Here is a 22,766-nt window from a genome sequence, read left to right on the forward strand (position 1 = left end):
CAAGACTGCAGTGAGCTGTGTTCACACCACTGCACCCCAGCCTGGGCAACAAAGTGAGACCCTGTCTCAAAACCAAACAACAACAATAACAAAAAGTATCTATTCTCAGAGATTAGTGTAGATTACTTTGTGACATGACTAATAATACCAATCTTAAGAGACCATGCTGTGTCTAAGAAGATGCAGAGCACCAGTTAGCCAGAGTATGATTTTAATTTATTTACCTCTGAGAGTTTAGATGAGTAAAGATGCAGAGGCAGGATTGGATATGGGCATGGGGACAGCATGCTGGCTGCTGACATGATAGAGAATTTGTCAAGAAGTAGAAAGAGCAAAGTCTGAATAGGTGAAGAGGAAACATTCTGTGAGAGTGTGGAAAAGCAGAAAGGCAGTAAAGAAGGAACAATTAAAGGAATAACAGCAGCATTGATAACAGAATTTGTTGTAGGGGAATTAAAGTTTTATTACGGCAAGTTATATTATATAACATTGCTTAAAACTAGCTAGTTATTGGCCCATAGGATTTTTGTTGTACTGACCTGACTTTTGTTTTGTTTTGTTTTGTTTTTTTTTGAGACCGAGTCTCGCTCTGTCACCAGGTTGGAGTGCAATGGTGCGATTTCAGCTCACTGCAACCTCTGCCTCCCAGATTCAAGCAATTCTCCTGCCTCAGCCTCACGAGTAGCTGGGACTACAGGTGCATGCCACCACATCCAGCTAATTTTTGTATTTTTAGTAGAGACAGGGTTTCACCATATTGGCCTGGCTGGTCTCGAACTCCTGACCTCAGGTGATCCGCCCACCTTGGCCTCCTAAAGTGCTGAGGTTACAGGCATGAGCCACCGCACCTGGCCTGTACTGACTTTCGACTACATGTAAGAGCTGCATATCTACTTTGTTTTGGTGGGCACGTGTTATATGTTACATATTATAGCAATTATGTTATAAATAACATGAAATAACATGTGTAAGCATGTATGTGCCTCATCCACAAGGGAAACCTACCCATATACACAGAGTTACATTCACTTCAGTCTGCAGCTGGACCTAACATTTAGTGAAAATTGCCAGTCAGATTCATTTATGGCCATCCCATGTTAAGACCTTGAAAGCTATTAAAAAATATGAGACATAGGTTACTTCTAACTTGGATAACTTTTTGAAAACATTTGTGAAAGGCTAAGTTTTAAAATCATTAGTGTTGAGGGGTGGAACGAGATTGCCAAATAGAAGGCTCCACCAATAGTTTCCCCGACAGGGATGTCGATGTAACAACTATCTACAAAAAGGAAACCTTCATAATTACCCCAATCAGATGAGTTCTCGCACTACCTGGTTTTAACTTCATATTGCTAAAAGAGGCACTGAGAGAATAGGAAAGACAGTCTTGAATCACCAATACCACCCCTCCCCAACCCCCGAGCAGTGGCCACGTGGCACAGAGAGAGAATCTGTACGCTTGAAAGAGGGGGAGATTACAGGCATGGTGAGACATTGGATTGAACTCAGTGCTGCCCTGTCTGTCACAACAGAAAGCAAAACCAGGCTGAACTCAGCTAACACCTGCCCAAGAAGGGAATATGTAAACCAGCCCTAGCCAGAGGGGAGTTACACATCCCCATGGTTGGAACTTGAGCTCCAGCAAGCCTTGCCAGCACAGGCTAAAGTGCTCTGGGGCCCTACAGAAACTTGAAGGACAGTCTAGGCCACAAGGACTGCAACCCTCAGGTGAGTCCTAGTGCTGAACTGGGCTCAGAGCCAGGGGACTTGTGGGGCATGTGACCTACTGAGACACCAGCCAGGGTGGCTAAGGGAGTGCTTGCACCACTCCTCCCTCAAGCCCAGGCTGCATGGCTTGTGGCTCCAGAAGAGACCCTTTCCTTCCACTTGAGGAGATGAGAGGGAAGAACAAAGAGGACTTAGTCTTGCATCTTAGATACCAGCTCAGCCACAGTAGGATAGGGCAGCAGTCGGAGTGGTGAGGCCCTCTTTCCAGGCCCTAGCTCCTGGATGACATTTCTAGACATACCCTGGGCTAGAAGAGAAACTGCTGCCTTGAAGGGAAGGACTCAGTCTTGGCAGGACCTTGCCTGCTGACTGAAGAGCCTCTGGGCCCTGAATAACCAGCAGTGATACCCAGGTAGTACACCATGGACCTTCAGTGAGACGCTGAGACTTGCTGGCTTCAGGTACCAGCTTGGCCACAGGTGAGTAGAGCAACAAGCAGGCTCTTGGGGTCCCCAATTCCAGGCCTTGGTTCTTGGGTGGCATTTCTGGACCTGTCCTGGGCCAGAGAGGAGCTCCCTGCCATGAAGGGTGACTCCCAAGCCAGGCAGCATTGAGCACAAGCTGACTGAAGAGATTTGGGGCCTTCAGGGAACATCCGTGGTAGCCTGACAGTACTCCTCACGGACCTGTGATGGTGGTGGCCATGGGGTGAGGCTCCTCTGCCTGTGGAAAGGGAAGGGAAGAGTAGGAAGGACAGCATCTCATGATTTGCATGCCAGCTCAACCTCTGTACAGAAGAACAGGTAGACTTCTAAGGTTTTTGACTGTAGTCCCTGGCTCCTGGGCAGTACCCCTGGACCCACCCACCCAGGGTCTGGGGAACTCACTGCCCTGAAGGAAGAACACAAACCTGGCTGGTTTTACCATCTTCTGTGTGTAGAGACCTAGGGCCTTGACAGAACGTAGGTGGTAGTCAGGTAGTGGTCACAGTGGGCTTTGGGTAAGACCCAGTGCATTCCCAGTGGTGTTAGCCACAGGGATGCTTGTGAACACCCTTGTGTCCTGTTCTAGGTGGCTCAGAACATACAAAGACACTTCATTTGCTTGGGAGAAAGTAAAAGAAGAAAACGATAATTTCTTCCTCATAATCCTGAGAATTCTTCCAGATCTTATCCAAGACAAGGTAGTATCTCAGTGAGTCTGCAAGAACCACAGTGTTTCTGTTCTTGAGGTGCCCCCTAAAGCAGATATGGCTTAGATCACAATACCCAAGTTCTGTGTCAAATATCTGAAAAACCTTCCCAAGAAGGACAGGTACAAACAAGCCCAGACTGCAAAGACTACAATAAATGCCTAACTCTTCAATGTCTAGTTACAGGCAGACATCCACAAGTGTCAAGACCATCCAGGAAAACATGACCTCACCAAATGAACTAAATAAAGTACCAGGGACCAATCCTAAAGAAACAGAGACATGTAATCTTTCAGACAGACAATTCAGAATAGCTGTTTTAAGGAAATTCAAGAAGACACAGAGATGGAACTTGGAATTCTATCAGATAAATTTAACAGAGATTGAAATAATTAAGAATCTATTGATGAGAGATGTGCAAATCAAAACTCCAATGAGATACCATCTCATCCTGGGTTTAAATGGCTTTTATCCAAACGGCAGGTAATAACAAATGCTGTGAGGATATGAAGAAAAGGGAAGCCTCATACACTGTTGGTGGGAACGTAAATTAGTATAACCACTATGGAGAACAGTTTCCAGGTTCCTCAAGAAACTAAAGATAGAGCTACCATATGACCAAGCAATTCCACTGTTGGGTATATACCCAAAAGAAAGGAAATCAGTATATCAAAGGTATATCTGCACTCCCATGTTTATTGTAGCACTATTCACAATAGCCCAGGTTTGGATACAACCTAAGTGTCCAACAGATGAATGAATAAAGAAAATGGAGTACATATATGCTATGGAGTACTATGCAGCCATAAAAAAGAATGAGATCCCATCATTTGCAACAACATGGATGGAACTGGAGGTCATTATGTTAAGTGAAATAAGCCAGGCATAGAAAGACAAACTTTGCATGTTCTCACTTATTTATGGGAGATAAAAATTAAAATAATTGAAATCATGGAAATAGCAAGTAGACGGATGTTTACAAGAGGCTGGAAAGGGTAGTGAGGAGGGCAGGGGGTAAGTGAGGATGGTTAATGAGTACAAAATAAAAATAATGAGATCTACAATGGGGACTACAGTCAAAAATAATTTAATTGTACACCTTAAAATAACTAAAAGAGTGTAATTGGATTGTTTGTAACACAAAGGATAAATGCTTGAGGGGATGAATGTGCCTGATAAATACTTTATCTGAATTAAATTTAAAGGAGTTTAATTGAGCAATGAACAACTCATGAATTGGGCAGCCCCCAAAATCACAGCAGATTCACGGAGACTCCAGGGGAGCCTTGTGGGGTCAGAACAAATTTATAGACAAAAAAGATCAAGTGATGTATAGGAATTGGAAGTGAGGTAACACAAACAGCAAGATTGGTTACAGCTCACTGTTCGTCTTATTTGAATGCAATTTGAACACTCAGCAGTCTGAGTGGTTGAAGTATGGCCGTTGGGATTGGCCAACACTCGGCCATTGTTACAGGTGCATACTATTATGTTAGGTTTTCAGTTTTGTCTATTAAGCTAGGTTACTGTTTATCCACAAGGACTCAAATGTAGAAGTATGGAGTCCTTCTCAGGCCATATTTAGTTTGCTTTAACAATTCCCCTCTTTTGGTCATTTTCTCACTTTTGAGAGATGGACCAAAACCTTAGTGATTGATGTTACTATGACTATCATAAATGTACTTATATAGTTTTGAAACCCACTGGGAAACAGTAGAACAGTAGGTTTTGCAAGGAGGGAATAAGGACTGAGTAGAGGGTACCTCCTTAGGCTGGAACATCCTGTTTACAGGAGAAGAAACAAAACCTGGTCGTTCTAGGATCTATGTGTTTTCTTAAAGCCTTAGTTTGATTATGTCACATTTGGCACAAATGACTCCATTTTACTTTGGTTTGTTGGGGCCTAGTATATAAGCTCAGTCCAAAATAATGGCCTTCCATCATTTTGTTTTAAAAAAAATTCCCCCTTTTTGGCCAGGTTCTCACTTAGGTGAGAGTGTGACCAAAACTTAGGGCCTTAGCACCATTCTCAGTTACAGTCATTTTGGGTTTCTGGTCTCAGCATGTCATTCATAGGTTATGGTGCCCTCATGGTCACCCATTTTTTAGCATCTGTCATTCCAGTTGAAGACAGACCATTTGACGTTCTAGAGATGGCTGCAGGCAAGCATTTAAAACCTTTGAGAGAATACAGCACACCACACCAGGGAGACTATTATTATGACTATTGGGAGGATAATACCAAGAGTTTAGACTATGCTTCTTATCCAGGGTCCCCATAAACCAAACCACATAAAAGTAAATAAATTAAAAAATGAGTTAAAGGAAGAATCTACTTGCTTGACTAAGTGACCTTTTAATGAATCCTCTAGAACTGAATTTTTATAATCTACATTTGATGCATACCTAACAATAGTATGGACCCGTGACAGTAGCTGAGTGTTGGCCAATCCCAGCAGCCATACTTCAGCCACTCATAGATGCTGAGTGTTCAAACTGTATTCAAAATAAGACAAATGCCAAGCTGTAACCAGTCTTAGAGTACAGGTTTCTGTACCTCACTTCCGATGTCCGTACATCACTTTACCTTTTTTGTCTATAAATTTGTTCTGACCATGAGGTACCCCTGGAGTCTCTGTGAATCTGCTGTGATTCTGGGGGCTGCCTGATTCGCAAATTATTCATTGCTCAATTAAGCTGCTTTAAATTTAATTCAGATGAAGTTTTTCTTTTATCACCCCAGTTACCCTGGTGTGATTATTATGCATTGCATGCCTCTATCAAAATCTCATGTAGCCCATAAATACGTATACCTACTATGTACCCACAATTTTTAAAAAGATCATTAGTGTCTCTAAAATAAGGAAAAGGGGAGTAAAACTAGTCTCTGCCCAACTAAAGGTTTATAATCCTAGCAAACTAGTACTCTAATGAATTTAAATGACCACAAATGATTCCTCAAACTTGGGCAGCACACTGCTAACAAATGAAAAGTTTTTCGATCTGTGGCCTAGTTCATTTTCTTTTGCTATAGGCATGTGTGTATCTACATATGCACAAGTACGTACACACGCACTGTAGTTACATCACAACACCCCACTCTCATAAGGTGGTATCTCCAAGAAGGTGCAGTATTTGAGGCTTCAATCAGTCATCACCTCCTCATTTCGCTGTCAAGTGTCTTCCTAAGTCAAAAGAAAAATTTTGTGGAATACCATTGTGTAATACCATGGTGATTTTTTAAGACATCCACTAACTCAACAAAAATACTGTTGCTGGCAGAAGCAAGGAAAAGCAAATCTACATCTAACGTAATCTAAAATAAGTATCTATTGCAATGGGAATGAATATCTGCCTTCTCCATAAAGTGTCACTGGTACCTCTCAAATGACATCATTACAGGGTAGATGGGTGGGATGCAACTGGGCTGCCTCCTCATCTCCAACTTCTACAAGGCCAGCTTGTGCCAGGGCTGTTTCTGTAAAAGTCTGCTGCACATAAACTTATTTACTAGGTTATCTAATCCCATGGATTTATTACCATCTGCATTCCAGCATTTCTCAAATGTGTTTCTGAGCCCTAGATGTCTTTCCTGATCTTCAGACTAATATTCAAATGCCTATATCCACTTGGATATCTTTGAACTTACAATGTTCAAAACTTCTGATTCCAGCCTCCCACCCCACTCCATTCCACTCCTCACACACTTTCCAGACAGGCAGATTTCCTCATTTCTGTTCATGGCACCTCCATCCTTCACAGTTGCTCAGGCTAAAATCTTGTAGTTTTCTGTAATGCCTCTAATTGTTATTATCTACCACTGACTGACCTTTGATCAGCAAATTTTGTCACCTCTACCTTCAAAATAGATGTATCTCACTGCAACCTTTCATCATGCTTTCATCATCACTTACCAAGAATATTGCAAACATTATCAAACTGATGTCCTTGCTTCAATCCTTGTTTCCCTACAGACTATTACTACTTGGCTACAAAAGCAACTCCTTTAAAACTGGTTGAGATCATGTCTTTCCTCTGCTCAAAACCCTAAACGGCTCTTATCTACTGAGAATAAAAGGCACAGTCCTTACCATGGCTTAAAGGCCTAGGTGATCTGGTATACCACTCCCATCCCTTGTTCATCCCCAACCACCCAAGCTGTCTCTGATCTCATCTCCTCACCACCCCAGAGCCTTTGCTGTTTCACACAGACCTCTTTGCTGACCTTCAAACATGGTATCCACTCTCCCAGACTTGGGCCTTTTGCACCTAATATTCCCTTTGTTTGAAACACACTTATCCCAGACATCTGCCTGGCTTGCGTGCTCATATCTTTAGGTCTCTGTTCAAATTTCACCTCCACAGACAGGCCTCTTCTGACTGCCCTATATGAAACAGCACCCCCTTTTCTAGCACTCCCTTATTAATGTTTAATGGTATTTATCATGTATTTGTCTCCTCTGATAAATATTTACCATATATTTGTCTCTACTACCCACTGTACGAGTGTAAGATTTTTTTATCTATGTTGGTCACTGATGAATCTGCAGCCTCCTAGAAGACTGACACGTGGTGTGCACTCAGTGAATACTCGATGAATGAACTAAGGCCAACTTTACCCCAGCATTTCCATCTCCATAAGTCTGAGTTCTAAGACATTTATGGCTTCTCAATTTTAGTTACCATGAGCTGCTATTGAATGTAGGTTTGTATTAACTAAGCAAGCAAATTATTAGACTCAAACATGTCTTCTCAAGATAGCCTATTGAATCTATAACTTCTGGTAAATATACCTATACCAGTAAGTTCAGTCACATCTAAAATTGTTTCTTCTTAGGCAACCTCAGTCTCTCTCTACATGTCTTCTCCAGCCTTCTGCTGATATAAGTTAGCAAAGTTGTGCAAAGCCTTCTCTTTCCGTTAGACTTTAGGATTGATATTGGGGCATGTTCTGATGGCACATCTGGAGATGCTGATGAGTGGGATGAAGGAGCCTAAGGGAGAATTTGGAGTGTTCCCCCAGGAAAGAAAGCAGCAGTGCCCTCCTGCAAGAGGACATCTTTGTCAATGTCAGGGGAGGGACTACTTCAAAAAGCAAGGAGGGCCCAGTCATGTTTGGGAACTTGGGATACTCCAGGTTTTCCAAGTATACCCATTTCCTCTCATTTCCACCTCTTTCCAGTCAATCAACAAAAGAGACCTGGCAAACTTAAGACTTAGGAGATATTGTGATCTGGAAATGCACAGAATGAAATTGAAGTTGGGAATTGGCCACCTCGGCTTGTTACCTCTGGGGAGAGGGACAGGATTGAAATTGAAGTGGTTTGTGAAGGAGTCTTTATTTTAATCTGTAACTTCTTAAAAAATTAAAGGATTCATGGATTTTATATTAAAATTAATTTCAAAATTATAGTATAAGTAGTACGAAAAATAATGCTTTTTTCTTCAGGAATTCAGTAGGCTGGAACAATCACTATTGGGCAGGCACAGCAATATGCCTCTGTGTGACATGTCCCCACAGGCATGTTCCTAGGACCCCTTCTAAAAATTTGCCACTGTTATGTTCCCAGTCCTATGGTATATAGTAAGTCCTCTCTTAACATCATGAATAGGTTCTTGGAAACAGCAACTTTAAGCAAAAACAACATATTGTATGCCATAGGAACTTCATTCTTGTTTATGTCAGTTAACTTATGGTAAAATTGGTTTTCTTACATGGTATGTTGTTTTAACATCGCTGTTTCCGAGAACCTATCAACAGCGTTAAGTGAAGACTTACTGTATTTGATCCTGTCTTGCCATATTCTCCCTGGCTGTAATTGCTTCTCACCTATGTTCACAATCTCTCAAATCCTCAAATTTGACCCTAGCCACTACTTTCCCAATCATAACTGTGGCCTCTTCAGACTACAACTCTTTCTCTGTGGCAACATATTATTAATCACTTTGAATAACAATACTCATATCTCAAATTTCCTTTACTTCTATTCAAACAGATTGATTTCAGGATAGAACTTAGACAATATTGAATAATAGATAATAAGGAATATATAGGCTGGCATAGGATCAAGATGAGGTGCCAGGACCCCACCTACTGTCATCAGAGAACTCTGCCAATAAGAGATAACTATTTAGGGCCGGGTGTGGTGGCTCACGCCTGTAATCCCAGCACTTTGGGAGGCTGAGGCGGGCAGATCACAAGGTCAGGAGATCGAGACCATCCTGGCTAACACGGTGAAACAGAGCGAGACTCCTTCTCAAAAAATAAAAACAATTGAGGATGATTTTTTGTATCTGTCACCCAGGCTGGAGTGCAGTGGCACAATCTTGGCTCACTGCAACCTCTGTCTCCCAGGTTCAAGCCATTCTCCTGCCTCAGCTTCCTGAGTAGCTAGGACTACAGGCGTGAGCCACCACACTTGGCTAATTTTTGTATTTTTAGTAGAGATGGGGTTTCACCATGTTGGCCAGGCTGGCCTTGAACTCCTGACCTCACATGATCCGCCCACCTCAGCCTCCCAAAGTGCTGGGATTACAGGCATGCGCCACTACACCCAGCTGGTGATGATGATTTTTAAAATATATTTATATGTGTTCTAAGTGCTTTATATATGTTGTTTAATCCTCTCAATAACTCTATCAGGCAGATTCTATTACTAGTCCTTTTTTATAATTGAAGGAACCGAAGAACATTAAGTGACTTGCCCAAGATCATACAGCTTGCAAATAGTGGAACTGAAATTCAAACCAGGAAGGCCAGCTCCTGAGTTCCTGCTGTTAATCATGGGTGATAAGACAAAACCCAGTGAAGAAAGAGGATGGCATTTTATCTAGACCAAGGAAACAGTATACTAAAGGCAGTGAAAACATTAGAAAACATGGTTTGAGTACAACAAGGCATTTAGTATGGCAGAAGTATAAGTAGTAAAAATCAGTTCATGAAGGGACTTATTTGCCAGATTTTATCTTATAGAAAGTAAGGCATTGTTGAAAGTTTTAAGCGGGACAATAACATGATCAGAATTGTACTTTTGAACAATCCCCCTGGTAGGATGAAAGTTGGACTGGAATAGACAGAAACCAGAGGTGCAGACTATTCAGATGTGTTTGTGTTGTCCTGAGGATATGATGAGGGCTAACCACAGCAGCAACACTAATAACGGAAAAAGAGGAGAGGAAGTTGAATGCCACAAAATGAAAGCGAAACTTTTGTATTTCAAATGTTTCAACAGTATTCTAGACAGAAGCAAGATAATGGTGTTCCTCTATTTGCCTCTGACTTCTTGTTAATGAAATAGTACTCATTAAAGTCTTCGGAGTCACAGATATTGTTTAGCTTAGGTAAGCATTTCACAACTTTTCAGACACAAGTACAGAAATATTATTTTACAACCAAAAATATTTAATGTTTCCACATTGAAGAATAGATGTGATAATTAAATCTTTTATAAGGTTTTAAAAAGACATGAAACATAAACCTAATTATACATAAAAGAAAAGAATTTTAAACAAGAGCTTATTGTGATGACATTACTCATAACTTTTACCTTTAAAACCTTTTCTTGGGTAGCTATTCAAAAGTAAAGACCGCAAATTTTGTTGCTCAGATATTTCTTATGTTATGTATATTTAAGCTCTTTATTTATTGAACAGATGTGTCATTAATTGATTTGGAGCATTACTATTATCAGTAAAATTTGATTTTTTCCCTCAGTCATCGGTAAATCAGCTCCACCTGGAATTTCTAAGGACCCAGTTTTAGTCAGTATTTTCGAGGAATGATAACATCAGAAATACAGTCTTAATTAAGATAAAAAATATTAGCCATCAGAATGGAACAAGACAAGATGCTAATGTTTGTAAATAGTCAATCCATATTTGTGAACGTTAGCATATGTTAGTGAATAGTTAAGGCAAAAGACTCTAGCAGATATCTATTTCCATCAACATGTTAAATGTTAGAAACGTCAACATGTTGAAAGTCTAGAATTATTGGTAACATGAAATGATTCCAAGATGGAATTTCTGTGTTACAGAATTTACTAGAAAAGTGCTGTGAAAGTAGAATGAAAAATAAAATGATCTCTTGAAATAATGCGGAGAAATAGAACAAGCTTTTGGATATTTACATAGATTAGTGAATTAGTTGCAAAATTCTCCTGAAGTTCTACCTAGTTCCCAATATCAATGGACACTCTGGATATGAGCATATACCTTTCTTTAGAACTGTATTTTGTGATAAATCCATTTTTACTTACAGGAATTTACTTAAACTTATACACACATTAATTATATATACTAAATGAAAATGACCTTATCTGAAACAAATACATTGTATAATATCAAAACGTTTTTAGTCTTTTTTAAAAAGCAAAAAGTGAAAAAACAACATTAGTTACATCATTTACATTTGGTATCCCACCTAATAGATACACAGCTTTTGAAATCTACAATATTTTACATTTTGGTCATCATTTAATGCTATTTGCATTCCTCTTACTTTAACATTTTAATAGCATTTGTGATATATCATGTTTAACTGAAAGCTTTGGGTTATGTATTTTAAAGGAATATCTTCTTTTTGACTAAATAGTTCTGTAAGGGCCTAATATTTGAAAAATTAGCTTATTACCTGAAGCAACTATCCTCCTTAATCATTTTAAAATAATGGGTAAAGATGCATCTTTGTAAATATATTTTGAAAACTTGGTTAGTGTATTAGAAAGACATCAGAAACTTAAAAATTTATTTCTAGGACTGGCATACACTACAGCGAATTACTTCAAATGTTACTCTAGAGCATTTTCTAAAATATGAAGAATACTGCTGTTCTCTCTGAGATGATCCCTTTTTACAATGATGAAATTAAACACATTTAAAAAGTCTTTTAAATATTATATATAGCATTCCAGAATTACTGAATGAATTATAAAAATTACAGATATTTCTGTTTGGGTAAAAATCTCTCTCTTAATTTCTAATAGTAAAATAAGCAATCTACCAGTCAGGGTTGAAATACATAGTATTTGAACTACTGTTCTATATATTTCAAAATTCATGTTTTCTATTTGTCCTAGAAAAACTTAGCCTTCTATGAAGTGAGTCACTTAATGATATTATTGCTTTGGATATAAAATTGGCCTCACAGTATTATAGCCTATAAGTAAATGCTTCATTCCCCACATACCCCTAACCCGCCAGAAAAAAAACAAAAAAACAAAAAAAACCTACCAGTAGTCTAGTACAGTAGTGAACAATCTTAAATTAAAAGCTATTGTTTACACAGAGCAGAGGAAGATAATTTTCATGTTAAAGCAGTTTTCAACATCAAACATCTAAGGAGTTATAAACTGTAAATGAATTACCTTTAAACCCTGGTCTTCACAGTTACATTGCTTTCTGAATGTAGCATAATGTGACATTATGCTACCACATTTTTAAACGGTTTAAATGATAATTATTTTACATTTCATGAATGATAGATGAACAAGTTTAATTATATATGTATTAATTCCCTTAGTCTGGCAACTAAAATGCTATAGGGTTGTTCTGTTGCAAAGTAAATGCTAAATAGATTAAGTTTATCTCAGAGTGAAGATTACCCAAATAATTACAGCCTGAAAAGGGTGATATACCTTCAGATGAGCTTAAATCATGGCCCAAATACAGATAACTTAGTGTAGAATCTAGCCTACTGAATAAATTTGCTATTTTTTTTGTTTGAGACAGAGTTTCGCTCTGTCACCTAGACTGGAGTACAGTGGCTCAGTCTTGGCTCACTGCAACCTCTTCCTCTCAGGTTCAAGCGATTGATTCTCCTGCCTCAGCCTCCCGAGTAGCTAGGATTACAGGCATGTACCACCATGCCCAGCTAATTTTTGTATTTTTAACAGAGACAGCGTTTCACATGTTGGCCAGGCTGGTCTCAAACTCCTGACCTCAACTGATCTGCCCGCCTTGACATTCCAAAGTGCTGGGATTACAGGCGTGAGCTACCACACCCAGCCAACAATTATTTTTTAAATATAGCAAGTAATACAAGCAATAGAAAATGTTTCAATTAATAGAAATTAAAAGAATTATAAATTAATCTAATGTATAATTCTCAATATTCCTAATTGCTTGCAAGTGTCCATTGGATAACAGCATAACAACAAAGGACCCCTTTAAAATGCTTTGTTTTTCAGCTTTATTTCAAATGCTGTGTAGCATAAGAACCTAGCAGTCAGATATCATTTTTTAGCTATGAAAAATATGAAACAAGGCATATTCTAAAATGCTGAAGGAATTAATTGTCCTGTTAGATAATGAATACCTGGAGGAATGAACAGAGTGATTTACGGCTTAAAGTGCTTGGGTCTGATCATCATCTTAGCCTCTTTGAAGGAGGACTTGTAGCCACCAGGGTGTGCCTCACTTACACCAGGCCAGGTGCCCCAGAAAATCCCATTACGGACACCTCTGTATTTTTGGTGATAATATTTGCCATTTAAGTTTGCAGAAAGACATGCATCAAACCACCAGCCTGAACTGTAGTACAGCCCACAGTTCCCAGAAGGATATCGATCATTGTCTTTATCTGGGGTGGTGAAAAACTTCAGATCGTGGTTGTAATGTTTGTTGAAACGTAATGCATCTCCAGCTGTGCCATTATAGTTACCAACGTGTAAACGGTATTTGAGAAACTCATTAGCCACGTAAAACTGATCATACAAGGCATATAGTTTGACACCATTAAAGTCTTCAAGATCTATTCTCAGAATCATTTCCTTACTCTTGGTCAGAAGATGAATTTTATCATTCCCCAGCCAAAATTCCCTTCTGAGGTTTCCAAAGCCTGCTTTGTAGTCTTGCCATGTTCTGGTGAAGTTGGTGCTCCCATCGAGACGTGCCTGCAGCACTGTCCAGCCTCCCCCCATGGTCTCCATGTCACAGTAAACTTCAAAGCTACGATTTTTGGGATCAGGTGTAACTCTGTAGGTCTCACTGCTTCTTTTGCCTATTGCATAGTAGTCAGAGCAATCTTTATATATTAGATGTTGAACTGAAGAGGAAGAAAAGGAAGGCATTGGATCTTGTTAATAGAAACCATGCATCTTAAGAATTCTTTATATGTACAAAAGCAGTTTGATAATTCAATCAATGGCAGTAATGAAACTTTACTAAACTTACTTGAACCTGCTTAGCAAATGCTTGTTAAGGCCTCAGAAGAAGAACCTGATGTTATGAAGCAGAAAGGACCTCTAATATACTCTTGGTTGGTAGTAATAATGACAGCATCAACAGCAAACAACAATAAGAAAATAATAAATTACAGTTTTAATAATTTAGTATTATTTAGTGAGGCCTACCTATATGTTCTAGGCATGCTGCCAGACTGGATAACGTTTTCATACTGAATCTGAACATCGACCTTATGATGTAGGCATTACTGCCAGTCTGTATGTGAGGATATTTAGGCATAAAGATCAGTGGCTTGCCCAACTTTGCACAAGCTTTAAGTGGCAAAGCCAGGACACTAACTCAGATCTGGCTGGCAGCAAAGCTTTGTTCTCAGTCATTGCATTCCTTGGTCCTAAAAATCAGATGATTCCTACTCTCCCAGAACTGTATTCCATGCATACAGAGGAAGCATAGGCTTCTATTGTCTTTCACCTAAAGGGGCTGATAGCCTCTACTGTCAGAAGGTTTTATAGGATATATTCCAAATGATGTGTTAAAATCCTAATGGATAGCGTTGATCATAATTTCATGTTTATTTTACTTGACAACTATATAAAGAAGCTCAAGTGAAAAAGAAATAATCTTTTTCAATAATATACCAATATTCTTATTCTGTATTTATTATCTAGGAAAGTAGCCACTATTTCACATGTTGGGTTTCTAGAAAGAAACAACAGGTGACTATTTTGAGGATAAGCATAATAATCAGTAACAAAGTTCTATATGAATCAAAGACATATTTACTCCCAGATAGTTTTTATTAAAATGTGTGACAAATAAGGTAAATTTAATATGAGATACCCTAAGGCATACAAATCTATTCCTGTATATTTAGAGCTCAGAATATTCAGTTATTTCCCCCAAACATTTAGAAGAAAAATAGACAATAGAGTCTTGTTCATATCATGACAAGTTGCCATGCAGCATCTAATCTAATGTATACCCACGGATGTCACCTAAGAGGTGAACCTCGGATTCGCAGTGTGCCACATACATTCAGATGCAGGTTGCCAGGAGTATTAGCAACAGAGGTCCTTGAAAATATGACCCTTCCCTCCTTCACTGGCAGACGCCCTGGGGATGGAGCATGCCTGAGATACTGTCTCTAAATGAAAGTGATCTCCACCCTGTCCCTTCAACCTCACATTCATGGTAAGTAGAGGTCCAAATGCAGAGATGGCTTTCCCAAGTATAAGGAGACAGCAACAGTGGTCCCAGTGACTCAGGTGAAAAGCTAAGGTTTGGGGAGCCAATGCCACTGTTAGTTCATGGGTGGAGTAGGCGATTAAGTCTGGAATTTCACATGTATTTATTAAAGTTAATTCAAGTAATTTGGATGGTGAGGATGGGTTCTACTTTTATCTCCTTGAATTCTAACTTCAGGTAAAAGAGAAAGAAATAAGAATATATTCCTTCCCTTAGTGGCATGCCAAAACTCTCCCCTTAAAACATTTTTTGTGCCAGTAGGTCTCAAAGCAAAAATTTTTGCACACATATGAAACTGCTTTTATTCCATCTGTAAACTCTCCCATTTTCTCCAGATAGTTGGGAGTAAGAACTACAGATTAATTGCTAAAATCTTTCAAAGACCTCTTTAGCCATGAGAAGTGGCAGTCAGCCAATCACAAGAAAAACTGATTTCCAACAAACAAGGCACCATTGTGAATCTTATCTTTATTGTTTTCAAACACCTCATTGAAGAGACAAGTTAAATGCACTAAAACATCAAGAAATTCTCTCTACTTCCGCTTGCATGTAGGTCTGGCATTAGCAAATAAGATCTTAAAATTGAAAGTGACTTCTAGTGGATACAAAACTATGATTTTTGTAATTAGGTCATATATTATTTATGTGGTCATATTTGAGAAAATAATTATTTTTTCCTGTGCACCTTGATGAATAAAAGACTTAATCTGTCATCTATTTAACTTAGATTAATGTTTATAGATACTCTCTAGCTATATAACATTTATGAACATATGATAAGAAAACGTTATTATACATACCTGGACGTGACTGTATTTGTTCTTGGCTGGGACACTTTGAACATTTGCCATCCAAACTATTGACAACAAATGTTAGATTTGCCACTTTGCTGTCAACATAACTTTCTATGTTGTTCATATTTACAAGATTCAGCTTCTCTAGGCGACCATGAAGTACATGGATCTCCTCTTTGGCATTCTTTAGCTCAGAGGACAGCTTGTTAACCTCACTCTCTAATTCTCTAACTCTGTTATCACCAACCTCTCCTGGGGCTCCTGTACTGGGTAACAGCAGTCCATTTCTGCCTGGGTCTCCGTTGTCATCAGCCTGCAGCTTGCAGTCTTGGCAAGATTTCTTGAGACTATTTACGATTTCCTTGAGGTTCTGGACTTCTTTGAACACCTCCTCGATCCTGCTGAATTGCTTCGGGAGCTGAATAGTCAGGGGGGGCAGGCTTACCTGGTAGGGGCACTCCCCTGCCTCTTCACATTTGCCTCTGCTTTCTAGTCTCACTGGGCAGACGTCCTTTGCTCTTTCATCTTTAATTTCCTCTGTTTCATTGTTTGCCACAACCAAAAAACTGTAAGTGGCAAGAACAGCTGAGCTCAGCCAGTACCAGTTAGCCAGCTTCATCTTTACAGTGCTGCTCACCCCAGCAGGGAGTGTGCAGGGCTGGAGCTGCTTTAATAGCGGCAGCTGCCTGAGTCAGGCTTTCTGTGTTCCCAGAAAAGGGTGGGAGCATTTGCATCACAAGTTTTAGAAACGCACAGGAAGAGGAGATAGCCCTCATCAAAGGCAATTTGCCAGAAACTGTAACTTACTCTCAATAGAAATAATATGCACTGAAATTATTATAGTCAAATGTACATAGTCAACAAGAATCACTTTCATACTGTATTTTATGAAGCATAAGAAAAGTCTTACATTTCTAAAATAATTTGGTATACTTGTGCTTGAAGTAAATAATTATACCTAAATTCACTGGAAAAACAGTTTTTAAAGATAAAAAGTAAGAGCTAGTTATCCAAACTGTCTGCAGAACAGAAACGTTACTAAAATGAAAATGGTCCTTTTTCCTTCTTAGAATGGGGCATGGGAGACCCTGTATTTTCTTCATGTTGGACTTTCAGGTGAAATCTTAAGCACTTTTAGAAGTTTCTAAGTATAACAAAGTAGAGCTTTCTGACTATTGTAATTGACTTTTGCTTCATCTACTTGAAAAACAGAAGAAAACCGGTAGAGAAAAAAGTGCTACTTTCTATTCCTTTGTCTGTAGCATAGTGTATATAAATGTCTACGTGCCTAAGACCCATTTAAAAGGACATCACTGTCTTTCATCAAAACCAATAGCTGCCTCCTTTGCCCTTCGACATTTTGGTAATTGTACTGTCACCTTCCACAGCTACTCAAATGTGAATCTTTGAGCTATGCCAGTCTCCATCCTGAACTTCTCCTGCCTATAACATCTTTGCCCTTTCTTTCTGCAGGTAGCCCTGGCAGGCCGGCCTCTTGCTTTCTGTCTCCACGCTGATTCCTCCATCTGCTCTCTGGGTCACTTGGTATATCAGCTTGTTCAAAACATGCAGTACTAATGATAATCATTTTGTAACTTTCTCTTCAGAGGCTGAAGTCAGGAAAGAGGAACAGCTTCAATTAGAGAAACCACCTCCTTTTAATTTGTTTCGCATGTTGACATCTCATAAGATTTCTTGTTTAAAAAGGGTTTTTTTGCTTCAAAAATAATTTCAAAATGACTGACATGGGCAAAAATCTAAATGTTTTATTGTATTACTTAAAACACTCTCTAGCCTATATCATATTTATTTCTTTAACCTGATTTCCTGTGACTTTTCTATACATCCTCTTAATTTTAGCCAAATTCTATTCACATTCTCAAAATATTGGCAGACTCTCTTTATACTTCCGTGACTGTATTTATTCTTGCATACTCAGGAGACCTGGCTTCCAACCCTAGATCTACCTCTGATGGTATAAACAGATCATCAACGTTACTGAGCCTTTGTTCCTGTAGCTGTAGCGGAGGAATTTAGCTGTCTTCCCTCGTACAGGAATGATAGTCACACAAACTTGGAGCATTTGGCTGGGTGTGGTGGTTCACGCCTGTAATCCCAACACCTTGGGAGGCTGAGGCAGGTGGATCACCTGAGATCAGGAGTTCGAGACGAACCTGGCCAACATGGTGAAACCCCATCTCTACTTAAAAAAAAAAAAAAATTAGCTGGGCGTGGTGGCGTGTGCCTGTAATCCCAGCTACTCAGGAGGCTGAGGCAGGAGAATCGCTTGAACCCAGGAGGTAGAGGTTGCAGTGAGCCTAGATCATAACACTGCACTCCAGCCTGGGCAATAAGAGTGAAACTCCATCCCCCACCCCGACCCCACCCACCAAAAAAGAAAAAAAAAAAACAAAACTTGGAGCACTTAAGAAAAAAAAAATGCAGTGTATAAATGTAACATTCTTCCCAAATTGGTCAAACATGTTCTACACACCTTATGATTTATTTTCTCCCATCTTCATACAGCTCTTTCAAAAATTGTTTTTCTCTTCATTCCATTCAATATATTCAATTTTAGACAAAAACTTTTTAGCTAAAAATATCTATTTAATCCCCTAACTCCTAACCTCATTTCTTTCTCCTCACCTATTTTCAAGCTGTGACACTTCCCTGTTGGGAAGTAAGAAATGAAACAATAGATAATTTTAAAAAGGAGAAATGGTGACAACATAGGTTTAAAAAAAACATTTTGTCAAGTAGACATATATAGGAAAGATATTTAGTTTCTAGTCCTTAAGGGCATTGTTAAATGTCCTTGACTGACTAGAGTATAAATCCCTACATTGAGTTAGTAAAGTATTAAGGATCTTCGGTATACTCAGCACTATGCTAGAGCATATATAAGATGCATGCCATAGGCACTTTCATTCACTCATTCATTCCTCATACGTATATTGATATCCTATGTATTTATTCATTATAAATCAACTCTGCGCCCTCTGCATGCAAAGCCACTATTCTAGGCACTTGGGCACACTGGTGAACAAATCAGGCAAAAATCCCCTTTTCCTTCTTAGAAAGGGGCATTAAGGACCTGGTATTTTCTTCACGTTGGACTTTCAAATGAAATCTTAAGTACTTTTTAAAGTTTCTGAACCTAACATAAGTATAGCTTTTGGACTCTTGCAGTGGGCTTTCGGTTCATCTGTTTGAATCAGAAATGTGCATGTCAAGCACTGCTGCTAGTTTTTGGCTAGTCACACCCCAGTTAACCAAGGGCCAATGGCACAGTTTCACCTAAAAAGCTTGGATGTGCTTTCAGAACTGGCTTCTGTCCCTTCAGGATCCATAAAAATTTCCCCGACATATGGGTACAGAACTGCTCTATTGACCAGTTTCATTGACACTGATAGGTGATCTGCTAGGTTTTCGGTTTAGAAAGTCATTTGACCACTGACTGGAAGACAGATGCTAAAGTGACTACTGCGTGAAAGAGGCTCGACTCCCCTAATAAGTGTATGGCTCATGGAGGCAGAGTGTTGTGCCACCTCGACAGTTCCTACCTGCACTTGCAGATGAGCAAAGAAAGGACTCAAAGCAATAAATGACTTGCCTGGTCATTTTACAGTTTTCAGTTCTGGTTTTAGAATTTTTAAGAGACAGCTGGAATTTGAACCTGTATCCGATTCAAAGTTCATATATTTTCTCTTTGCCACATTGCCACGTAGGAGGAAAGATAACATGGGGAGGGTATGTTAGAACTATGTGGAGAACCTGTGCTTAAAGCAATGCTTAGATAATGGGGAGCCACTGAAGGTTTTTGAGCAAGGAAAATAAAATCCTTCCCCCCACCCCTAGGATTACTTTTGGGAATGAATCTTCTGCTAGAAATCAGTGGCAAATGGCATTTTATGTGAGAGCTAGTAGTGTGGTAGCAGGCACTAGATAAGAGGTGAACCAGTGTGGAGGCAGGAGGGGTAGGAAAGGAGATAGAGGCATTATTGCCAAGGCATGATAGAAGCCATGGGATCTGATAAGTGGTGAGAACTAGAAGGAGAGGGAGAACTCTAAAATTTGCCTCTGATTGCAGTTAAATGATAGCATTCTAATGACAGAGGTAGCAGTAGGTTGGAGAGAGTGTAGTAGTATTTCTCTTGTCAGTACATCGAGTTTTAAGTATTGACAAGCCACCAAATGGAAATATCAAGCAAAGAGTGGACATCTAGGTATGAATATTGACACAGAATAGATGTGGATGTCAATTTGAAATCACAGGAATCAAAAGGATGGCCAAAGAAATAGGATGAGAACCAGGACAGTACAGGAGCGTCATGAATACCAGGAAAAGAGAGGGTTTCAAGCAGGACTAGGCCATCAGAAAATCGAAACCTGAAGGAGCTGACTTGTCCTTCACTACTAGGAGTTCCCACCCTGTGACTTGACCTTCTGTGTCTTCCCTCTTGCTGAAAGCCCTTCTGGATTCTCTCATGCTGAGCCTACCCTGACTCCTAGTGTCGGCTGCTTATTCCTCACGGCAGTGTCAGAATCTTCCTTTCTACCCCGAATCCATCCTTTACCCAGCACTGACACATTACACTCACTTACAGACTTGTTTTTTAGATTTAAACAAATTATTTAACACCAACACATGGTGGGATTTTAAAGTAGCAAGATTTATTTCTATAAGCCACATATGAAATTTTACTTTCATTAGCCTATATTCACATGTTTAGACTTCCTTTTTGCTTACACAAAGTATATTTAAGAGAGGATCTGCATTTTCTATAACTGGATCAGATTCCTAAAGTAAATTTTTGTTTCCCTTAATATAGTTTTTTTTTTTTCCCCAAGTAAACCCTTTGTGTTTCTACTTGTACCAAAAGAAGAAAGTAAATTTAACGAGACTCATATTTATAGTATTGAGAGCCTTTCATTGATACTAAGTTTATTAATTTAACATTTGTAGTTTCTGATTTATTAAACTCAGAAACCTATAATTGCTCTTTAAAGAATATGTGCTTTTCTGATAAGAAAGTTAAAACATTCACTTTTTAAACTACTTAATTTGAAATGTCAACAGTAAATATTTATTTTAATATTCCTTAGAGGTCTTAGTCCTTGTTCATTATAAATTTCCTGAAAAGAATTTTAAAAAATGATTTCCACAACCCACAGAACAAGAATTGCCTGATTTTGGTTAAAGCTAGAATAATAGTTGGTAGGCTCTGTGTATGACTTGCAGGTACTTCATTCTGGCAAAAATGAGAGATTCAGACTAGAAATCTTCCAATATGGACCTATAATGAAAGATCTATTATGGGAATCCTTCAGATTTCTGGATCAACTGAAGTATAGGGCAGAAACATACAGATATCCACTATTAATGAAACTACAGAACATAGTTATCCAATATGCTAATGGCACAGGACTTAAGTGGCAGTATCCAGGGCCTCTCAGATTGAAATTTTATGGAACTGGAATATTCCACAAGAGTCTTGGAAAGTTCATCAGTCAATACCTATCAACAAAAGCAATTCTTGGGGGGCGGAGCAAGATGGCCGAATAGGAACAGCTCCAGTCTCCAACTCCCAGCGCGAGCGACACAGAAGACCGGTGATTTCTGCATTTTCAACTGAGGTACTGGGGTCATCTCGCTAGGGAGTGCCGGACAATCGGTGCGGGTCAGCTGCTGCAGCCTGACCAGCGTGAGCTGAAGCAGGCGAGGCATCGCCTCACCTGGAAGCGCAAGGGGGAAGGGAATCCCTTTTCCTAGCCAGGGGAACTGAGACACACAACACCTCGAAAATCGGGTAACTCCCACCCCAATACTGCGCTTTAAGGAAACAGGCACACCAGGAGAATATATCCCACACCTGGCCGGGAGGGTCCCACGCCCACGGAGCCTCCCTCACTGCTAACACAGCCGTCTGCGGCGATCTATCCGCAAGGCAGCAGCGAGGCTGGGGGAGGGGCGTCCGCCATTGCTGAGGCTTAAGTAGGTAAACAAAGCCGCTGGGAAGCTCGAACTGGGTGGAGCTCACAGCAGCTCAAGGAAGCCTGCCTGTCTCTGTAGACTCTACCTCTGCGGACAGCGCACAGCTGCAGTCCAACAGGGGAAGGAGCCGGGGCCGGTGCAGACGCGAACGACTCTGTCTGACAGCTTTGGGGAGAGCCGTGGATCTCCTAACGCGGAGGTTGAGATCTGAGAACGGACAGACTGCCTGCTCAGGTGGGTCCCTGACCCCTGAGTAGCCTAGATGGGAGACCTCCCCCACTAGGGGCAGTCTGACACCCCACACCTCACAGGGTGGAGTCACCCCTGAGAGGAAACTTCCAAAGAAAGAATCAGACAGGTACACTCGCTGTTCAGCAATATTCTATCTTCAGCAACCTCTGCTGCTGATACCCAGGCAAACAGGGTCTGGAGTGGACTTAAAGCAATCTCCAACAGACCAACAGACAGTCCTTCTGACTGTCAGACGGAAAACTATCAAATAGGAAGGACACCTATACCAAAACCCCATCAGTACGTCACCATCATCAAAGACCAGAGACAGATAAAACCACAAAGATGGGGAAGAAGCAGGGCAGAAAAGCTGGAAATTCAAAAAATAAGAGCGCAT

At 39.9% G+C, this 22,766-nt stretch overlaps 2 protein-coding genes across 4 annotated transcripts in view; one reads left to right on the top strand and one right to left on the bottom strand.

The window, feature by feature from the left end:
* The window catches only part of CCDC146 (coiled-coil domain containing 146), a 154,211-nt gene that overhangs the window by 19,289 nt on the left and 112,156 nt on the right, over nucleotides 1–22,766 (top strand). The window contains exon 1 of one of the 3 annotated variants that reach the window (XM_033192961.1): nucleotides 13,982–15,295. The exons of 1 other annotated variant lie outside the window; for it this stretch is intronic. In XM_033192961.1, coding sequence (XP_033048852.1) covers nucleotides 15,231–15,295 — 65 coding nt within the window. In that variant the 5' untranslated portion in view covers nucleotides 13,982–15,230. Of the gene's footprint in view, nucleotides 1–13,981; nucleotides 15,296–22,766 lie in introns of those variants that run through there. One more of the 3 variants, XM_033192959.1, reaches the window with a different exon arrangement.
* FGL2 (fibrinogen like 2) lies at nucleotides 10,116–17,358 on the bottom strand. The gene is made up of 2 exons (XM_033192963.1): nucleotides 16,150–17,358; nucleotides 10,116–13,964 (listed from the first exon to the last, which is right to left on the bottom strand). The coding sequence occupies exons 1-2, from the start codon at nucleotides 16,760–16,762 to the stop codon at nucleotides 13,258–13,260; spliced, it is 1,320 nt and encodes a 439-aa protein (XP_033048854.1). The 5' UTR covers nucleotides 16,763–17,358; the 3' UTR covers nucleotides 10,116–13,257.

This window comes from Trachypithecus francoisi, unplaced genomic scaffold (assembly GCF_009764315.1).
Source record: "Trachypithecus francoisi isolate TF-2019V2 unplaced genomic scaffold, Tfra_2.0 Lachesis_group4, whole genome shotgun sequence".
Classification (NCBI taxonomy): Eukaryota; Metazoa; Chordata; class Mammalia; order Primates; family Cercopithecidae; genus Trachypithecus; species Trachypithecus francoisi.